Source organism: Hemitrygon akajei, chromosome 23 (assembly GCF_048418815.1).
Source record: "Hemitrygon akajei chromosome 23, sHemAka1.3, whole genome shotgun sequence".
NCBI lineage: Eukaryota > Metazoa > Chordata > Chondrichthyes > Myliobatiformes > Dasyatidae > Hemitrygon > Hemitrygon akajei.
This window is the reverse complement of record NC_133146.1, coordinates 55,916,614-55,936,573: the sequence shown is the minus strand read 5'-3', so window position 1 is coordinate 55,936,573 and position 19,960 is coordinate 55,916,614. Positions and strand designations below refer to the sequence as shown.

At 45.1% G+C, this 19,960-nt stretch overlaps 1 protein-coding gene across 2 annotated transcripts in view; it reads left to right on the top strand.

Annotated features, from left to right (window-relative positions):
- sec23ip (SEC23 interacting protein) overlaps positions 1-19,960 on the top strand; it is a 135,382-nt gene that overhangs the window by 16,876 nt on the left and 98,546 nt on the right. For both annotated transcript variants that reach the window (XM_073027705.1, XM_073027704.1), the window contains exons 3-4: positions 9,165-9,366; positions 10,374-10,567. In XM_073027705.1, the coding sequence (XP_072883806.1) occupies positions 9,165-9,366; positions 10,374-10,567 (396 nt within the window). The remainder of the gene's footprint in view (positions 1-9,164; positions 9,367-10,373; positions 10,568-19,960) is intronic.

Sequence of the window (19,960 nt, the reverse complement as noted above, 5' to 3'; positions counted from 1 at the left end):
CTGCGAATATTTTAGCACCAGGTTCCCCACGAATGTTCAGTGTGCTAAACAGGTTCAGAGGCGGCGCCCATCTATCCGCGCTCCAGCCCAGTAGCAACGGCACTTCTCGCCGGCCGTGCGAGGCGGCCGGTTACTTAAGGCCAACCAGTGATCCCTGGCGCGAGGGTATCACTGCGTTTAAGCGACTGATGACCTCGCGTGGGTAATGACCTCGTGTGCGTTCACGTTCAACAGTGGGCGTGACGGAATGAGGAAAGGTGCAGCTGACTCATATCATTTCCTTGCGGCCCAGTGGTTGGGGACCACTGAAGTACACTGTAGTGTGTGGCGGGGGAGCTACACGCATGTGCACTGGGCAGCAGGAACGGAACTAAAACCCTGCAACCTAGAAACAATCTCTCAACAGTATTTGTGTATTTATTTTTCATTTCTTTTCGGGATCTACTGGGAAAGTCTCAAAGATCAACCTGTCGATCGCGATCAACAGGTTGGCAACCACTATGCTACCGGTTAGCGGTCTTTGTCTTACAGTTGTCCACATATATGAATTTAATAGTAACATTTTTTACATAGCGTTAATATTTGTATTTATTGTTCCTTGCATCCAAGGGAACTTTATGTTGTGTTGCCGTCGCAATGTACGTGCAATAAAGAGGGAAAATATGAGAGGATATTTTCCAAACACTAAAATTGAATACATGTATGTACAGTCAGATACACAATCAGATCAATATGTATTAATAAATCTGATGGCCTGGTGAAAGAAGCTGTCCTGGAGCCTGTTGGTCCTGGCCTTAATGCTACGGTGCTGTTTGCCAGACGGTAGCAGCTGAAACAGTGAAAATATACTGTGTGCAGGGTAACAGGCAGCAGAGCTGCATTGGGAGACTACCTGAATCAGCTGTTGAACACAGCAGGCTTTCAGTTCCACCATATGCTATGTTTTGATTAAAAAGGTTATAGTACACTGTATTTGTATTTGACCTTTTTAGGTTTTATGTAAGGTATAAAATCAGTCAGCATTGTAGACTTGTTCTGGTGTTAGATTTTCATCAGTGATGATCTTTTCAAACTCATTAATGAATTTCTCTGCTGCTTCATGACCGGCAGATGCTTTAACTTTAAAAAAATAATTAATCTTTAAAATCAATACCATTGTTTTCTTAGATTTCTACAACCAGCCTGCTGAATATTTATGATTACCTTCAATTTCTAGTTTGCCCTGTAAGATATTTGCTTGTTTCATAATCAGCATATCATTAAGCAGCATGCATCCACTCCGATGATGAATTTATTCTTTCAGTACACAATCAACATCTTCATTTTTTTCCAGTGTTTTTCTATTTTTCATTAACTTCTCTTCACTACATACGTGAGGTCACCCGGGAACTTTCCCAGCGGCTTGTTGGATTTTCCATTTGTGATGTCATGTCAGTGCTCAAAAAAATTCAGTTTTCAAACGTATTCAAATTTTGGAATTTTGGATATGGTGTACTTAACCTTTGAAACTCTTCGTTACCGGGCATCTCTAGAGCTACATCTCAATAACAGCCACAGGACTCAGCAGTGAGAAAACCACCTTTGTCAAACTCTGCACATCTAGGTTCCCACCAGGCCAGTAGAGCCAGGATGTTTCAATCACCCACACCCAATCTGAGCAAATGTTGTGTAACTACTGCCCCCATGTAATTAACCATCAGTAAGAAATAACAAATCATACATTGCATACAATTATAAAGAATATTTTTACAAATTTCAGCTTTGTCGAACAGTTAATAGGAAAATGAAAAGGAAAAAAGAGAAAGGACCCATTACAGTTAACCCACTCCAAATGTGCACATAAGTTGATGCTCATTTCAAAGTTCTCTTTAACTCACACACTGGACCCACGGTTTGCGTGAAAGCACACACCACCTTCCAGATGTTGCTTGAAATCCACCTCAAACACGGGCTTGCCCATGTGAGTATTGGTCCTTAGGTCCACAAGACATAGGAGCAGAATTAGGCCATTCAACCCATCAAGTTTGCTCTGCCATTTCATCATGGCTCAATTCCAGATCCCATTCAACCCCATACACCTGCCCTCTCACCATATCCTTTAATGCCCTGACTGACCTACCAGGAATATCAATTTCTGCTTTAAGAATACTTGCAGACTTGGCCTCCACTGTAGTCTGTGGCAGAGCATTCTACAGATTCACCACTCTTTGGCTTTAAAAAAAATCCTGCTTACTTCTGTTCTAATAGGTCGCCCATCAATTTTGAGGCTGTCCCCCTAGTTCTGGATACCCCCACCAGAGGAATCATCCTCTCCACATCTATCTTATCTAGTCCTTTCAACGTTCTGTAGGTTTCAATGAGATCCCCGCACATTCTTCTAAATTCCAGTGAGTACAGGCCCAAAACTGCCAAAAGTTCCTCATCCGTTAAACCCTTCATTCACAGAATCATCCTCATGAACCTCCTTTGGACTCTCACCAATGGCCATACATCCTTTTTGAGATAAGGGGCTCAAAACTGTTGACTCTCAAGTGCAGCCTGACCAATGTCTTATAAAGTCTCAGCATTATCTTTTTGTTTTTATGTTCTATTCCCCTTGAAATAAATACCAACGTTGCATTTGCCACCTTTACCACAGACTCAACCTGTGAATTAACCTTCTGGGAGTCTTGCACAAGGACTCCCAAGTCACTTTGCACCATTGATTTTTGAATTTTCTCTCCATTTAGAATCGGAATCAGGCTTATTATCACCAGCATGTGACATGAGATTTGTTAACTTAGCAGCAGAAGTTCAATGTAATACATAATTTAGCAGAGAGAGAAAAAATAAATAATAAATAAAATAAACATAATAAATAAACAAGTAAATCAATTACATATATTGAATAGATTTTAAAAGATGTGCAAAAGCAGAAATACTGTACTTTAAAAAAAAAAGTGAGGTAGTGTCCAAAGCTTCAACGTCCCATTTACTAATCGGATGGTAGAGGGGAAGAAGCTGTTCCTGAATCGCTGAGTGTGTGCTTTCAGGCTTCTGTACCTCCTACCTGATGGCATGGCCTGGGTGCTGGAGGTCCTTATTAATGGATGCTGCCTTTCTGAGACTCTGCTCCCTAAAGATGTCCTGGGTACTTTGTAAGCTGGTGCCCAAGATGGAGCTGACTAGATTTACAACATGCTGCAGCTCCTTTTGGTCCTGTGCAGTAGCCCCTCCATATCAGACAGTGATGCAGCCTGTCAGAATGCTCTCCACAGTACAATTATAAAAGTTTTTGAGTGTATTTGTTGACATGCCAAATCTCTTCAAATAAAGTATAGCTGCTGTCTTGCCTTCTTTATGACTACTTCGATATGTTGGGACCAGGTTAGATCCCCAGAGATTGTGACACCGAGGAACTTCAAGCTGCTCACTCGTTCAGCTTCTGATCCTTCTATGAGGATTGGTATGTGCTCCTTCGTCTTACCCTTCCTGAAGTCCACAATCAGCTCTTTCGTCTTACTGATGTTGAGTGCTTGGTTGTTGCTGGAGCACCACTCCACTAGCTGGCATATCTCACTCCTGTATGACTTCTTGTCACCACCTGAGAATCTATTAACAATAGTTGTATCATCAGCAAATTTGTAAATGGTACTTGAGGTATACCGAGCCACACGGTCATGTGTATACAGAGAGTAGAGCAGTGGGGTAATCACCAATCTGCACAAACTGAGGTCTTCCAGTTAGGAAGTCGAGGATCCAATTGCAGAGGGAGGTACAGGGGCCCAGGTTCTGCAACTTCTCAATCAGGATTGTGGGAATGATGGTATTAAATGCTGAGCTATAGTTGATGAACAGCATCCTGACACAGGTGTTTGTGTTTTCTAGGTGGTCTAAAGCCGTGTGGAGATCCATTGAAATTGCGTCTGCCATTGAGCTATTAGTCCACACTATTGTTCCTGTACCAAAATGCATTATCATACATTTCCCAACACTGTATTCCATCAGCCACTTTTTTGCCCATTCTTACAATTTGTCTAAGTCCTGCTGCAATCATATAGCTTCCTCAGCATTACCTGCCCCTCTCCCTATCTTCCTATCATCTGCAAACTTTGCCACAAGCCATCAATTCCACTATCTAAGTCACTGACAGGCAATGAAAAGTAGCACTCCCAATACTGAACCTCTAAGGAACATACTAGTTACTGGCAGCCAACCAGAAAAAGCCTCCTTTATTCCCACTCGCTGCCTCCTGCCTCTCAGCCATTCTTCTATCCATGCCTGTATCTTTCCTGTAACACCATAGGATTTTATCTTGTTAAACAACCTCATGAGTTGCACCTTATCAAATGCCTTCTGAAAATCCACTGCCTCTCCTTTGTCCATCCTGCTTGTTACTAACTTGAAGAACTCTAACAAATTTGTCAGATAAGATTTCCCTTTACAGAAACCATGCTGATTTTGATTTATTTTATCATTAGTTTCCAAGTGCCCCGAAACCTCATCCTTAATAAGACTCCAACACTTTCCCAACCACTGAGGTTAGGCTAACTGGCCTATAACTTCCTTTTGCCTTCATCCCTTCTTAAAATATGGAGTGACATTTACTCACTTTTTAAAAAAGGAGGGAGAGAAAAACTGGGGAATTATAGACCGGTGAGTCTGACATCGGTGGTGGGGAAAATGCTAGAGCTGGTTATCAAAGATGTGATAACAGCACATTTGGAAAGTGGTGAAATCATCAGACAAAGTCAGCATGGATTTGTGAAAGGAAAATCATGTCTGACGAATCTTACTGAATTTTTTGAAGATGTAACTAGTAGAGTGGATAGGGGAGAGCCAGTGGATGTGGTATATTTGGATTTTCAAAAGGCTTTTGACAAGGTCCCACACAGGAGATTAGTGTGCAAACTTAAAGCACACGGTATTGGGGGTATGGTATTGATGTGGATAGAGAATTGGTTGGCAGACAGGAAACAGAGTGGGAGTAAACGGGACCTTTTTAGAATAGCAGGCAGTGACTAGTGAGGTACCGCAAGGCTCAGTGCTGGGACCCCAGTTGTTTACAATATATATTAATGATTTAGACGAGGGAATTGAATGCAGCATCTCCCAAGTTTGCGGATGACACGAAGCTGGGCGGCGGTGTTAGCTGTGAGGAGGATGCTAAGAGAATGCAGGGTGACTTGGATAGGTTAGGTGAGTGGGCAAATTCATGGCAGATGTAATTTAATGTGGATAAATGCAAGGTTATCCACGTTGGTTGCAAGAACAGGAAAACAGATTATTATCTGAATGGTGGCCGATTAGGAAAAGGGGAGGTGCAACGAGACCTGGGTGTCATTGTACACCAGTCATTGAAAGTGAGCATGCAGGTACAGCAGGCGGTGAAAAAGGCAAATGGTATGTTGGCATTCATAGCAAAAGGATTCGAGTACAGGAGCAAGGAGGTTCTACTGCAGTTGTACAAGGCCTTGGTGAGACCGCACTTAGAGTATTGTGTGCAGTTTTGGTCCCCTAATCTAAGGAAAGACATTCTTGCCATAGAGGGAGTACAAAGAAGGTTCACCAGATTGATTCCTGGGATGGGAGGAACTTTTAATGTGAAGAAAGACTGGATTGACTAGGCTTATACTTGCTGGAATTTAGATGATTGAGGGGGGGATCTTATTGAAACGTATAAAATTCTAAAGGGATTTGACAGGCTAGATGCAAGAAGATTGTTTTCGATGTTGGGGAAGTCCAGAATGAGGGGTCACAGTTTAAGGATAAAGGGGAAGCCTTTTAGGACCGAGGTGAGGAAAAACTTCTTCACACAGAGAGTGGTGAATCTGTGGAATTCTCTGCCACAGGAAACAGTTGAGGCCAGTTCATTGGCTATATTTAAGAGGGAGTTAGATATAGCCCTTGTGGCTAAAGGGATCAGGGGTATGGAGAGAAAGCAGGTACAGGGTTCTGAGTTGGATGATCAGCCCTGAGCATACTGAATGGTGGTGCAGGCTCGAAGGGCCGAATGGCGTACTCCTGCACCTATTTTCTATGTTTCTATGTTTTTCTACAATTTTCTAGTCCTCTAGGACTATGCTAGAATCAAGTGATTCCTAACGACACCTTCAGGACTGCAGCGATTCAAGAAGGCAGCTTATCTCCACCTTCTCAAGGGCAACTAGGGATGGGCGATAAATGCTGGCTGAGCTGGCAATGCCCACATCCTGTAAATGAATAAATAAAATTCTTGAAAGATCATGACCAATGCACCTGCCATCTCTTCAGCCATCTCTTTCACCCTCTTTCTGGAAAGTGGTCTGTCTGGTTCAGGTGACCCTTAAGGCTGATTTATACTTGTGTGTCGCATCGACGCTGTACCCTACGCCATTGGATGACGTGCATCTCCCCAGAAAAGTAACTCGCGCGTCGTGGCGACACAGACTGCAACAACTGTGATTGGCCCGCTTGGTAGCATCGCATTTCCTCCTATGCATTTCTGGTTGCTGCTTCTCCGCCATGTCTGCACACTGATGCGAAATAGATGAACCAAATCATCAAATCTACCTGCTGACATGTGAAAATGTTTGAAATACATTTCCTCGTCCATGTCTCTCACGAAGAAACTCAAGACAGTGGCATGGAAACCCCACCACCAACCCCACACACCAACGCATACTCGCTACGGCGTAGAACGACACAGAAGTGAAAATCAGGGCTCTGGTGTAGGCTGCAGCGTAGCCAGTATGCACAAGTATAAATCGGCCTTTAGTTTCCTGTGGCTTGGCACTTTAGTTCTCTATCTTGCTAATGTGATGAATCTTTGCTGTTATAACAATTCCAATAAAATTTCAAACATGTCTGTCTGGTTAGTGAACTTCTAGTTAATAGAATTGCTGGTCCTGTTACCAGTTTATCATATTCCACTTTGAACTATCAACCCCAGTTAATCCCTCCTTTCCTGTCAATCATCGACCTTTCCTATTGTTTTCCCTCTTCACTCCTGCTTCTTCCCTGCACTCTTCCTTTAACTGCATGTGAAATTCTTGACAATTCGCAATCCTGATGAAGTTCAAAATACCACATGCAAAATGCTGGAGGAACCCAGCAGGCCAGGCAGCATCTATGGAAAAGAGTGCAGTTGATGTTTTGGGCCAGGACCCTTCGGCAGAGTCCAGCATCTGCAGATTTTTCTCTTGTGTGTGAAGTTCAGAGTACATTTTATTATCAAAGTGTGTATACTTCATGCAATCTTGAATTCCACCTCCTTACTGGCAGCCACAAAACAAAGAGCCTATTAAAGTAAATGAAGATTGTCAAACACCCAGTGTGCAGAGAAAGGAATAAAACACATTGTGTAAACAATAAAAGCAAGCAAACAGCATTTGGAACTGAAGTTTAAAACACCAGGCATCATTGCTGCCAATCCAGAAGTCCACTAGTTGCAGGTCAGAGCCTCAATCCAGCAGAGAAACAAGCAAACCCTGCAGAGCTGCGAACCAAACCGGCCCATCTCTCGCCTCTAACCCTGACCCCCCGACCATTTCAGTCTGGTCTGGCATTAACCTGAAATACTAATCCCAGTTTCTCTCTCCGTAGATACTGCTGAATCTTTCTGGTTTTGTTTTGAATTTTAAAGCATTCAATGCTTTGGTTTTGTATTCTTCAGTCATAGATGTAAATGTGATAAATATTAAGTATGTGACATTTTAAAGTTCATCAGGCTTCCCCTCCATCCCCCCCTCCCCCACCCCATATACTGCAGATGCACAAGAACACATTAGTTCCACTACAGATGGAAGGAACTAACTAATTTAACTTGGTTGTGAATTAAATTCTGCCATAGACATCATTTTAGGTTTATATACATAGTCTCAGCATCTTTCTTCAGTGGGGGTCAGCTTCTCTTGCCCTTTCTAATGATTGCTGCCATAATAGATTTGGGGGACTAATAATTATTCTGCTTTGAGACCTCATCAAATTAACCCTGTTTGCCATTGGAATAAAAACCTACAGGTGCTGGAAATCTGGGAAAAAGAAAAGCCAGAAATATTCAGCAGGTCAAGCTGCATCAGTGGAAAGAAGAATGATTGAGGTTTGGGGTCAAGGATCCTTTAGATATAGGGAAAAATGAGGAAAAACAAATGTCCAGTTGAGTAGTGGCCTGCAAACCATCCTTAATCACTCTGGATGTCTGATCCTATCCATCCATCCATCCTGCACCAGGTGGTTTGAGGGCTGTTCACTTCTTATTTGAACAGGTCTAAACTGCCTCGTCCCACACTTTTCCCTTTGCCTAGTGAAACTTGTTCTTGCTTCAAACAATTTTGCATCCACCTACACTCGCTTTCTCCATTTGAAAGTGGTCCAAGCTATTCCTGCTCCATTATTGGATAATGGAACCATTCTTGTCTCTGTCCTACTCAGGCCCTTTCTGCCAGTTCTTAGTCACAATGATAACTATTTATTGCTGTTTTGTTTGATCATAAGGAGCTCAAAACTTCCATATTATCTCTCATTACCTTTTGCTACCAATTCAGAATCAGGTTTATTATCACTGGCATGTGATGTGAAATTTGTTAACTTAGCAGCAGCAGTTCAATGCAATACATAATCTAGCAGAGAGAAAATAATAATAAATAAACAAGATCAATTATGAATATTGAATAGATTTTTAAAAAACATGCAAAAACAGAAATACTATATATTTTTTTTTTAAAAAGTGAGGTCGTGTCCAAAGATTCAATGTCCATTTAGGAATTGGATGGCAGAGGGGAAAAAGCTGTTCCTGAATCGCTGAGTGTGTGCCTTCAGGCTCCCGTACCTCCTACCTGATGAAAGGGGCATGCCCTGGGTGCTGGAGGTCCTTAATAATGGACAGTGCTCTTGCTCTGTACGTACTTTGGGTGTTGTTGATCAAACTGGGACGAGATGAGCCACTCAAAGCATTAGCTGGTACTAGATTGGTTGTGGATGCAGCTTCCTCATCTGCGATCATCCTGGATAAATTTTCCCAAGCCTGTTGCCAGTGTTAGAGGACAGAGCATTCGGTAAATCAAAATAAGTCCCAGCAAGTCAGTTGGGTATCTGGAACTTATTCTGTAACATGGAGAGGTCATGTCTTCACTATTTGAAAAAATATATATTTTTGTCTACACAGTCCTTTCAGAACTACCATATATGTTTTTTTTTCCCTCTAGGCACCTTTGGGGCAAACTGTATCAACAGTCCCTCCTCCTAACCCTATCTCCACAGCTTTACAGCCTTTGCTGAGTCCTCCGTATAACATTTATGAGCCAGTACGTCCACACTGGTTCTACTGTAAGATGGTAGAGGGGAAACCAATCTGGATGCCATTCAGCTTTCTAAACACATTGAACTTGGAGGAAATTTATAACTCTGGTACGTAGAAGTTTGTTTGAAGTTTTTCTTTCTGTCTTGTCATTCTAAACTCAATTTGAATTTAGAATCATTAATGAGAGTAATTTAAAAACAGTTTCATTTAGGTATTCAGTATAAGTAGTAATTTTATGTTTTGTTTTGAAATCCATTTTATATGCCAGTTGTTTGCTTTTTAAATATAATTATTTCAAGTAAAATATGGAATACAGAGGTTATTGTGCAGATTTGGGTCAATGGGACTAGACAGTATAAAGGTTCGACATGGACTAGATGGATCGAAGAGCCTTTCACTGTGCTGTCTATTACTCTTGTCAAATATGGATCTATTGACAGACCTTTCCATTCCACTAATTCTCTATTTCTTCAGTGAATATTTGAAAAAGTAGTTCTAAATATTTAAATATCTGTGAACATCTTGGGTGGAAATTTATTTTGAAGTATGCTATGTTCCACTGAGCCATTTGTTTTTTAAGTGCTGATGGGAGTCAACTTGTTCTTTTGTGACTGAGTGCATTCAAGTACCTCCCTCCACTAAGTTTCCTTCTGTTCAGTGAGATTGGGCTATTTAATTGGATGCCAAATCACTGATAGAATTCTCCTCCCTGTAACTTTTGATGTTCTGACTAATCAAGAACCTATAAACCTCTGCTTTAAGTATTCCCAATGACAACCTCCAATGGCTTCTGTGGCAGTGAATTACCACTTGATAAGGCAGCTTATAGCCAAACTTTTATATGTAATTAGGGGTAGCCAATAAATCTCAGCCTTGGCAGTGAAGTCCACATTCTGATAATGATTAACTTTTCATTTTCAGTTTTGGTTTTATTTGCTAACCCTATTACAAATTTGAAGTACAGGACAAATACTCAATAATGAACTTTGACAAACAGCCTTTGCTAATATCTTTGTCTAAATTGCATGTGATGTTAAACATTCTTCGTTCCTTATTGTTTTTGTTAATTCGTGCCACGAAATCTAAAACAATTTAATTTGGTTTAAACTTGTAGTACAACCAGACCCTGAAAATGTAGTTGTGTCAACGGATGGTGGTCGCTATGATGTCTATCTATACGATCGCTTGCGCTATGCTGTGTACTGGGAAGAGGAGCCAACTGAAGTGAGACGATGCACATGGTTTTACAAGGGGGACTTGGACAGCAGGTTTATACCTTACTCTGAGGAATTCAGTGAAAAATTGGAGGTACAGTATTCAGTTGAATCATACTCGGTTGTACTGTTAAACTTAAGTGTAAAATAAGTGTTTAAAAATACATAAGACATAGGAGCAGAATTAGGCTATTGGCCCATCGAGTCTGCTCCACTGTTCAATCATGCCTGATTTCCCCCCCTCCTCAGCCCCACTCCCTGACCGTCTCCCCGTAGCCTTTGATGCTGTGACCAATCACGAACCTACTAATCCATCAACCTGGCCTGTGATGACAAATTCCACAAATTCACCAGAATCAGAATCAGTTTCATTATCACCGGCATGTGATGTGAAATTTGTTAACTTAGCAGCAGCAGTTCAATGCAATACATAATATAGAAGAAAAAAATATTAATGATAAATAATAAATCTAATTAAATATACTTTATACAGTACACATATATTGAATAGATTAAAAACATGCAAAAAAACAGAAATACTATATATATTAAAAAAGTGAGGTAGTGTCCAAGGGTTCAATGTCCATTTAGGAATTGGATGGCAGAGGGGAAGAAGCTGTTCCTGAGTTGCTAAGTGTGCACCTTCAGGCTTCTGTACCTCCTGCCTGATGGTAACAATGAGAAAGGGCGTGCCCTGGGTGTTGGACATCCTAAATAATGAATGCTGCCTTTCTGAGACACAGCTTCTTGAAGATGTCCTGGGTACTTTGTAGGCCAGTACCCAAGATGGAGCTGACTAAATTTACAACCCTCTGCAGCTTCTTTCAGTCCTGTGGAGTAGCCCCTCCATACCAGACAGTGATGCAGCCTGTCAGAATGCTCTCCACAGAACACCTATAGAAGTTTTTGAGTGTATTTGTTGACATACAAAATCTCTTCAAAATCCTAATGAAGTATAGTCGCTATCTTGCCTTCTTTATAACTGCATCGATATATTGGAACCAGGTTAGATCCTTGGAGATCTTGACAGCCAGGAACTTGAAACTGCTCACTGTCTCCATTTCTGAGTACTGATGTTGAGTGCCAGGTTGTTGCTGCGGCACCATTCCACTAGTTGGCATATCTCACTCCCATACACCTCTCATCACCACCTGAGATTCTACCAACAATGGTTGTATCGTCAGCAAATTTATAAATGGTATTTGAGCTATGCCTAGCCACACAGTCATGGGTATATAGAGAGTAGAGGAGTGGGTTGAGCACACACCCCTGAGGTGAGCCAGTGTTGATCCTCAGCGAGGAGGAGATGTTATCACCAATCCGCACAGACTGTGGTCTTCCGGTTAGGAAGTCAAAGATCCATTTGCAGAAGGAGGTACAGAGGCCCAGGTTCTGCAACTTCCTAATCAGGCTTGTGGGAATGATGGTATTAAATACTGAGCTATAGTCGATGAACAGCATTCTGACATGGGTGTTTGTGTTGTCCAGTTGGTGAAAAGCTGCAGGGAGAGACATTGACATTGAGTCTGCCATCGACCTATTGTGGTGAAAGGCAAACTGTAATGGGTCCAAGTCCTTGCTGAGGAAGGAGTTCAGTCTAGTCATGACCAACCTCTCAAAGCATTTCATCAGTGTATATGTGAGTGCTACTGGGCGATAGCACCAACCTCTGGTTAAAGAAATTTCTCTGCATCTCAGTTTTAAATAGACGCCCATTTATCCTGAGGTTGTGCCTTCTTGTCCTAGACTCTCCCACCATGGGAAAGAAACGTCTTTTCTACGTCTACTCTATCTAGGCCTTTCAATATTCAAAAGGTTTCAATGTGATCTCCACCCCCCACCCCCCCGTTCTAAATTCCAGCGAATACAGACCCAGAGCCATCAAACGTTCCTCATATGATAACCCTTTCTTTCCTGGAATCATCCTTGTGAAACTCCTCTGAACCCTCTCCAATGCCAGCACATCTTTTCTTAGATGAGGAGCCCAAAACTGTTTACATTACTCTAGGTGAGGCCTCATCAGTGCCTTATAAAGCCTCAGCATCACATCCCTGCTCTTGTATTCTAGACCTCTTGAATTTGCCTTCCTGACCACCGGCTCAACCTGCAAGTTAACCTTTACGGTGTTCTGCACAAGGACTCCCAAGTCCATTTGCATCTCAAATTTTTGGATTTTCTCCCCGTTTAAAAAAAAATAGTCTGCACATTTATTTCTACTGCCAAAGTGCATGACCATGCATTTTCCAACATTTTATTTAATTTGCTACTTTCTTGCCCATTCTCCCAATCTAAGTCCTTCTGCCGCCTACGTGTTTTCGTAATGTCTACCAATCTTCATACCATCTGCAAACTTGGCAACAAAACCATCTATTCCATCATTTAAATTATTGATGTGCAGCATAAAAAGAAGCGGTCCCAACACCAACCCCTGTGGAATACCACTAGTCACTGACAGCCAACCAGAAAAGGATCCTTTTATTTCCACTTGCTGCCTCCTACCAATCAACCAATGCTCTAACCATGTTAGTAACTTTCCTGTAATACCATGTGCTCTTAACTTGGTAAGCAGCCTCATGTGTGGTGCCTTGTTAAAGGCCTTCTGAGGAGAAGTAATCTCCTCAAAGAATTCCAACAGGCTCATAGGGCAAGATCTTCTCTTAAGGAAATTATATTGACTTTGTCCTATCTATTTCTGTGTCACCATTAATTCCATAACCTCATCCTTAACAACTGACTCCAACATCTTCCCAACCAATGAGGTCAGGCGAACTGGTCTATGATTTCCATTCTGCTACCTTCCTCCTTTCTTAAAGAGTGGAGTGACAATTGCAATTTTCCAGTCCCCTGGCACTATGCCAGAGTCTAATGATTTTTGAAAGATTGTTACTAATGCCTCCACAGTCTCTACCGCTAACTCTTTCAGAACCTGAGGGTGCAGTTCATCTGGTCAAAGTGACTTACGTACCCTTAAGTCTTTCAGCTTTTTGAACACCTTCTCCCTTGTAATAGTAACTGCACTCACTTCTCTTCTCTCACACCCTTCAACATCTGGCATGCTGTAGCAATCTTCCACAGTGAATATCAGTGTAAAATACTCATTTAGTCCATCTGCCATCTCCTTGTTCCCTGTTATTATTTCTCCGGCCTTAGTGACCCTATATCCATTCTCATCTCTCTTTTATTTTTTTACGTACTTGAAAAATCTTTTACTATCCACTGAGATACTGTTTGTTGTCTTTTCCCTCCTATTGATTCTTTTAGTTACTCTCTGTAGGTTTTGAAATGCTTCCCAAGCCTCTATCTTTCTGCTAATCTTTGCTTTGTTGTATGTCCTCTCTTTTGCTTTTATTGACTTTCCTTGTCAGCCAGGATTATACTATTTTTGCCTTTTGAGTATTTCTTTGTTTTTTGTATTCATCTATCCTGCACTTTGCTCATATTCCCCAGAAACTCAAGCCATTGCTGCTCTGCTGTCATCCCTGCCAGCATTTTCTTCCAATTTACTTTGGCCAATGTACTCTCATATCATTGTAATTTCCTCTACTCCACTGAAATACTGCTATGTCAAACTTTACTTTCTCCCTTTCAAATTTCAAGTTGAACTCAATCGTATTGTGATCACTGCCTCCTCAGGGTCCCTTTACCGTAAGCACCCTAATCGCCTCTAGTTCATTACATAACACCCAATCCAGTATAGCTGAATCCCCAGTAGGCTCAACAAACTGCTCTGAAAAGCCATCTCGTGGGCTTTCAACAAATTCACTCTCTTGAGATCCATTACCAACCTAATAGTCCCAATCTGCCTGCATGTTGTATTCTCCCATGACTATCATAATGTTGCCCTTTTGACATTCCTTTTCTATTTCCCATTGTAATCTGTGGTCCACATCCCAGCCACTGTTTGGAGGCCTGTATATAACTGCCATCAAGGTCCTTTTATCCTTGCAGTTTCTTAACTCAACTCACAAGGATTCAACATCTTCTGATTCAATGTCACATCTTTCTAATGATTTGATGCCATTCCTTACCAGCAGAGCTATGCCACGCCCTCTCCCTACCTTCTTTTCCCTCGGATGCAATATGTAACCTGGGAGATTCAGCTCCCAACTACGACCATCCTTCAGCCACAATTCAGTGATAGCCACATCATCATACCCGACTTTCTGTAAAAGTGCAACAAGATCATCCACCTTATTTCTTATACTCTGTGCATTGAGATGTAACACTTTGAGTACTGTGTTTGCTACCCTTTTTGATTTTGCATCCCAAATACACTGATACTTGCCCTGCTGGTTGGAATTTTGTCCTATCGTCTGCCTGCTCTTCCTGACAGTCTGACCGCACACTATCTTTGCTTTTTTTTTTACTACTTGTCCTATCCGGAGTCCCTTCACTCTGGTTCCCACCCCACCACCAAATTAGTTTAAACCCTCTCCAACAGCTCTAACAAATTGCCTGCGGGAATATTGGTCCCCCTTGGGATCAGGTGCAACCCATCCGTTTTGTACAGGTGATGCCTCCCCCAGAAGAAATCCCAATGATCCAAGAACCTGAAGCTTTGCTCCCTGCACCAGCTTCTCAGCCGCACATTTGTCTTCCAGATCATCCTGCTTCTACCCTCACTGGCGCATGGCACAGTTTGCAGTCCAGAAATTACCGCCCTGGAGGTCCCGTTTCTCAGCTTACTGCCTAGCTCTCTTAAATTCTCTCTTCTGGACCACTGCTTTTCCTTCCTATGTCATTGGTACCAATATGTACCAAGATTCCGGCTGCTCTCCCTGACCCTCCAAAATGCTGTGGATGCGATATGAGATCTCCCTGACCCTGGCACCTCGGGGGGAGGAGCACATACCATCTGGGTGTCTTGTTCACGTCCACAGAGTCTCCTGCCTGTTCTTTTGGCTATTGAGTCCCTTATTACTCCAAGAGGATGCTAACCTTATCATAGGGTTTGGAGGCTTGCGTGCCTTAATGATCTGTATAGCTGTTCGCTGGAGTCAGTGCCTTGTGCTTTGACTCTTGATAGGGTCATCCATGCCAAACAAGTCAAAGGGTAGAGGCCAGGCGAAGAGTAGTCCACCAGTCCTCCTCCAGCTTTATGGATTAATCTCAAGGCTAGCAACCCTGACTGGTCAAAAAAGCAATTGTTACAGAAACAGCAAAGGAGAATCATTCTATACAGACAGAGATGGAGGACCTTTGTTGCTGCCCTAAACGCCAGCGGCGTTATGGGCAGTAAGTGTTTAAAGTGGCATGGAAAATGGTGCTACTGGCCAAGAATTTAACAAACCATTAATACTCAAACAATACCTGTAGCAATTAGAAGAATAAATTAAATCAGCATGACTTTATGTTTACATTGATTCTGTTGACTTAAGGTGGAATATTCATGTGTAATGTTGCAACTCATCTTTAATCATGGAGTTAATGCCAAGGGTAGTTGTAATTTAAATCAGCTAGTTTCAGGCATGCATATGTTGCAGCTGTGCAAATTATGAATCCTGTTGAAGCTTTTACCATTTTTAGCTGGACCAGTGATAGAATATTGTGATCCATAAAGCAATGTGCAAAGACTTCGGATGGTTTATTTCTGCTTAATACTATATTGTTGTGTCTGATAACTCTGCATAAAAAAATAAAAAGCATGCTTTGTATAGCCTTGTTCACAAAGCGTATGGCAGTACTCTTTGTGCAGACACTTAGGACACAGTGAGCTCTCTCAAATAATGTGGTTATCCATTTAAGAAATAACTGATTTAGGTAATGAAGAAAAAACTTCACTTACCATCTGTACAGGTAATTTTGAAACGTGTGCATTGAGGTAGCACAAGGGAGAAGCAATGCAGAATGTAAATGTAGTGTTGTAGCGGTGTGCTACACGCAGCACTGAAATAACGACACGTAGTCGATGAACTGCAGTTACAAAAGAGATTTTATTCGAACTTCGCGGCCTCGCTTTAAAGCCTTCCTGACCCCACCCTCACCGGGCGCAGATGCTGTAGGGGGCACGTATTCACAGTCCTGTCCCGTGCGCGGATGCTGTAGGGGGCACGTATTCACAGTCCTGTCCTGCGCGCGGGCATTTCCCCTTGCTGGTGAAGCAGACTTGGCGCCCTTTTGGGACTGGCCTTTATGCCGGCGCGCTGGCTATTTGTGAGCCGGTTCGAGTGTGCTAGGAAATGGGTCGCCACATAACCCCCCCCAGAACCAGTGATACACCCCCCAATGTCCACAGTCTGGGCCAGACCCTGTTTGGGAGGTCTGCCTCTGTGCCGCGGTGCCGGAAACTCGACCGGTTGCGCCAGGTCCACATGGGCCGGTTTGAGTCGGTCCACTGTGAAAACCTCCTCTCTCCTCCCAACGTCCAGCACGAATGTGGACACGTTGTTTCTGATCACTGTAAATGGCCCCTCGTAGGGCCGCTGTAGTGGTGCCCGATGTCCGCCCCTGCGTACAAACACAAACTTACAGTTCTGCGGGTCTTTGGGTACGCAGGTCGGGTTCTGCCCATGCTGCGAAGTGGATATGGGGGCCAGGTTGCCGAGCCTCTCGCGTAGTCTGTCCAGGACTGCTGCGGGTTCTTCCTCGTGCTCCTTTGGGCCTGGTATGAACTCCCCTGGGACGACCAGGGGTGCGCCGTACACCAACTCGGCCGACGAGGTATGCAGATCGTCTTTGGGCGCCGTGCGGATTCCGAGTAGGACCCACGGAAGCTCGTCCACTCAGTTATGTCCTCTCAGGCGGGCCATGAGAGCCAACTTTAGGTGACGGTGGAAACGCTCCACCAGCCCGTTCGACTGTGGGTGGTAGGCAGTTGTGTGGTGCAGCTGTGTCCCCAAAAGGCTGGCTATAGCTGACCACAGGCTGGAGGTGAACTGGGCGCCTCTGTCGGAGGTAATGTGGGCCGGTACACCAAAGCGAGATACACAGGTGGCGATCAGTGCCCAGGCGCAAGATTCGGAGGTGGTGTCGGTGAGCGGGATCGCCTCTGGCCATCTTGTGAACCGGTCCACGATAGTGAGGAGGTGCCGTGCTCTGCGCGACACTGGCAGGGGGCCCATGATATCCACATGAATGTGGTCGAAACGCCGGTGGGTGGGGTGGAACTGCTGTGGCAGAGCTTTGGTGTGCCGCTGCACCTTGGCCGTCTGGCAGTGCATGCACGTTTTGGCCCATTCACTGACTTGCTTGCAGAGTCCGTGCCAAACGAACCTGTTGGAGACCATCCGGATGGTTGTCCTGATGGAGGGGTGCGCTAAGTTATGAATGGAGTCGAAAACGCGCCGCTGCCGGGACGATGGGATGGGGTTGGCCGGTGGTGACATCAGAGTAGGGTCCTCTCACCTGGGCCTACGGGGAGGCCCTGGAGCTGCAAACCGGAGACTGCAGTTCTGTAACTAGGGATCTCTTCGTCTGCCTGCTGCGCCTCCGCCAACGCCTCAAAGTCTACCCCTTGGGAAAGGGCATGAATGGTCAGGCGAGAGAGTGCGTCCGCCACGACATTGTCCTTTCCCAAGACGTGCCGGACATCCGTCGTGTATTCAGAGATGTAGGACAGATGGCGCTGCTGGCAGGACGACCAGGGATCGGACACCTTCGTGAACGCAAAGGTAAGTGGTTTGTGGTCCGTGAACGCAGTGAAGGGCCTACCTTCTAAGAAGTACCTGAAATGCCGGATCGCCAGGTATAGTGCCAACAGTTCCCGGTCGAAAGCAATGTATTTGAGCTCGGGTGGTCGCAGGTGTTTGCTGAAAAACGCCAGGGGTTGCCAGTGACCTTCGATGAGTTGCTCCAGCACCCCACTGACTGCCGTGTTAGATGCGTCCACTGTGAGGGCGGTAGGGACGTCCATTCTGGGGTGCGCTAGCATCACGGCGTTTGCCAAGGCTTCTTTCGTTTTAATGAAAGCGGCGGCGGACTTCTCGTCCCAGGTAATGTCCTTGCCTGGACCCGACATCAGGGCGAACAGGGGGCGCATGATTCGGGCAGCTGAAGGGAGGAAGCGGTGGTAGAAATTTACCATACCCATGAATTCCTGAAGCCCTTTGATTGTGGTGGGTCGGGGGAAATGGCGGACTGCGTCTACCTTAGCGGGCAGAGGGGTTGCCCCGTCTGTAGTGATCCTGTGGCCCAGGAAGTCGATGGTGTCGAGCCCGAACTGGCATTTGGCCGGGTTGATTGTCAGGCCGTATTCACTCAGTCGGGCGTAGAGTTGACGGAGATGGGACAGATGCTCCTGACGACTGCTGCTGGCTATGAGGATGTCGTCCAAATAGATGAAAGCAAAGTCCAGGTCGCGTCCCACCGTGTCCATTAACCGCTGAAACGTCTGTGCGCATTCTTCAGGCCGAACGGCATGCGGAGGAACTCGAAAAGGCCGAAAGGGGTGGTGAGTACCGTTTTGGGGACGTCGTCAGGATGCATCGGGATTTGATGGTATCCCCGGACGAGGTCTACCTTGGAGAAGATCCATGCGCGTGCAGGTTTGCTGCAAAGTCCTGAATGTGTGGCACAGGGTAGCGGTCCGGTGTTGTAGCCTCGTTCAGCCTGCGGTAGTCGCCGCACGGTCTCCAGCCCCCTGATGCTTTGGGCACCATGTGCAGGGGGGAGGCCCAGGGGCTGTCAGACCGCCGTATGATCCCCAATTCCTCCATCCTCTTGAACTCCTCCTTCACCAGTGGGAGCTTGTCCGGGGAAAGCCGTCGAGCACGGGCGTGGAGGGGTGGTCCCTGTGTCGGGATGTGGTGCTGTACGCCGTGTCTGGGCATGGCTGCCTTGAACTGCGGTGCCAGAACCGATGGGAAATCCGCCAGGACTCTGGTGAAGTCGTTGTCGGACAGCGTGATGGAGTCTAGATGTGGGGCTGGCAACTGGGCTTCACCCAGAGAGAACGTTTGAAAGGTCTCGGCGTGGACCAGTCTCTGCCTCGGCAGATCGACCAGTAGGCTGTGAGACCGCAAAAAATCCGCGCCCAGTAGTGATTGGGCTACGGCGGCCAGTGTGAAGTCCCACGTGAACTGGCTGGAGCCGAACTGCAGCCACACCGTACGGGTGCAGTAGGTCCTTACTGTGCTGCCGTTCGCAGCCCTCAGGGTGGGACCCGGTGCCCTGTTCCGGGTGTTGTAACTCGTCGGAGGTAAGACGCTGATCTCGGCTCCGGTGTCGACCAAAAAACGGTGTCCTGACCGCTTGTCCCACACATACAGGAGGCTATCCCGATGGCCAGACGCCGTAGCCATCAGCGGCGGCTGGCCCTGGCGTTTCCCGGGAACTTGAAGGGCGGGCTACAGCGGCGGGCTTCTGCGCCCCACCGCTGGTGGTAGAAGCACCATTGTTTGTTGGTCTCCTCACCCCTGCCTCTGGGGTTAGTGGGCTGTGCTGCTGGGCCTGGTCTGGTCTGCTGCTGGGAGCGTGGCCTGGTGATCTGTGCGATGGATGCCCCATTCTCCTTCTTGGCTTTCCACAGCAAGTCCACCCGGGCTGCCAC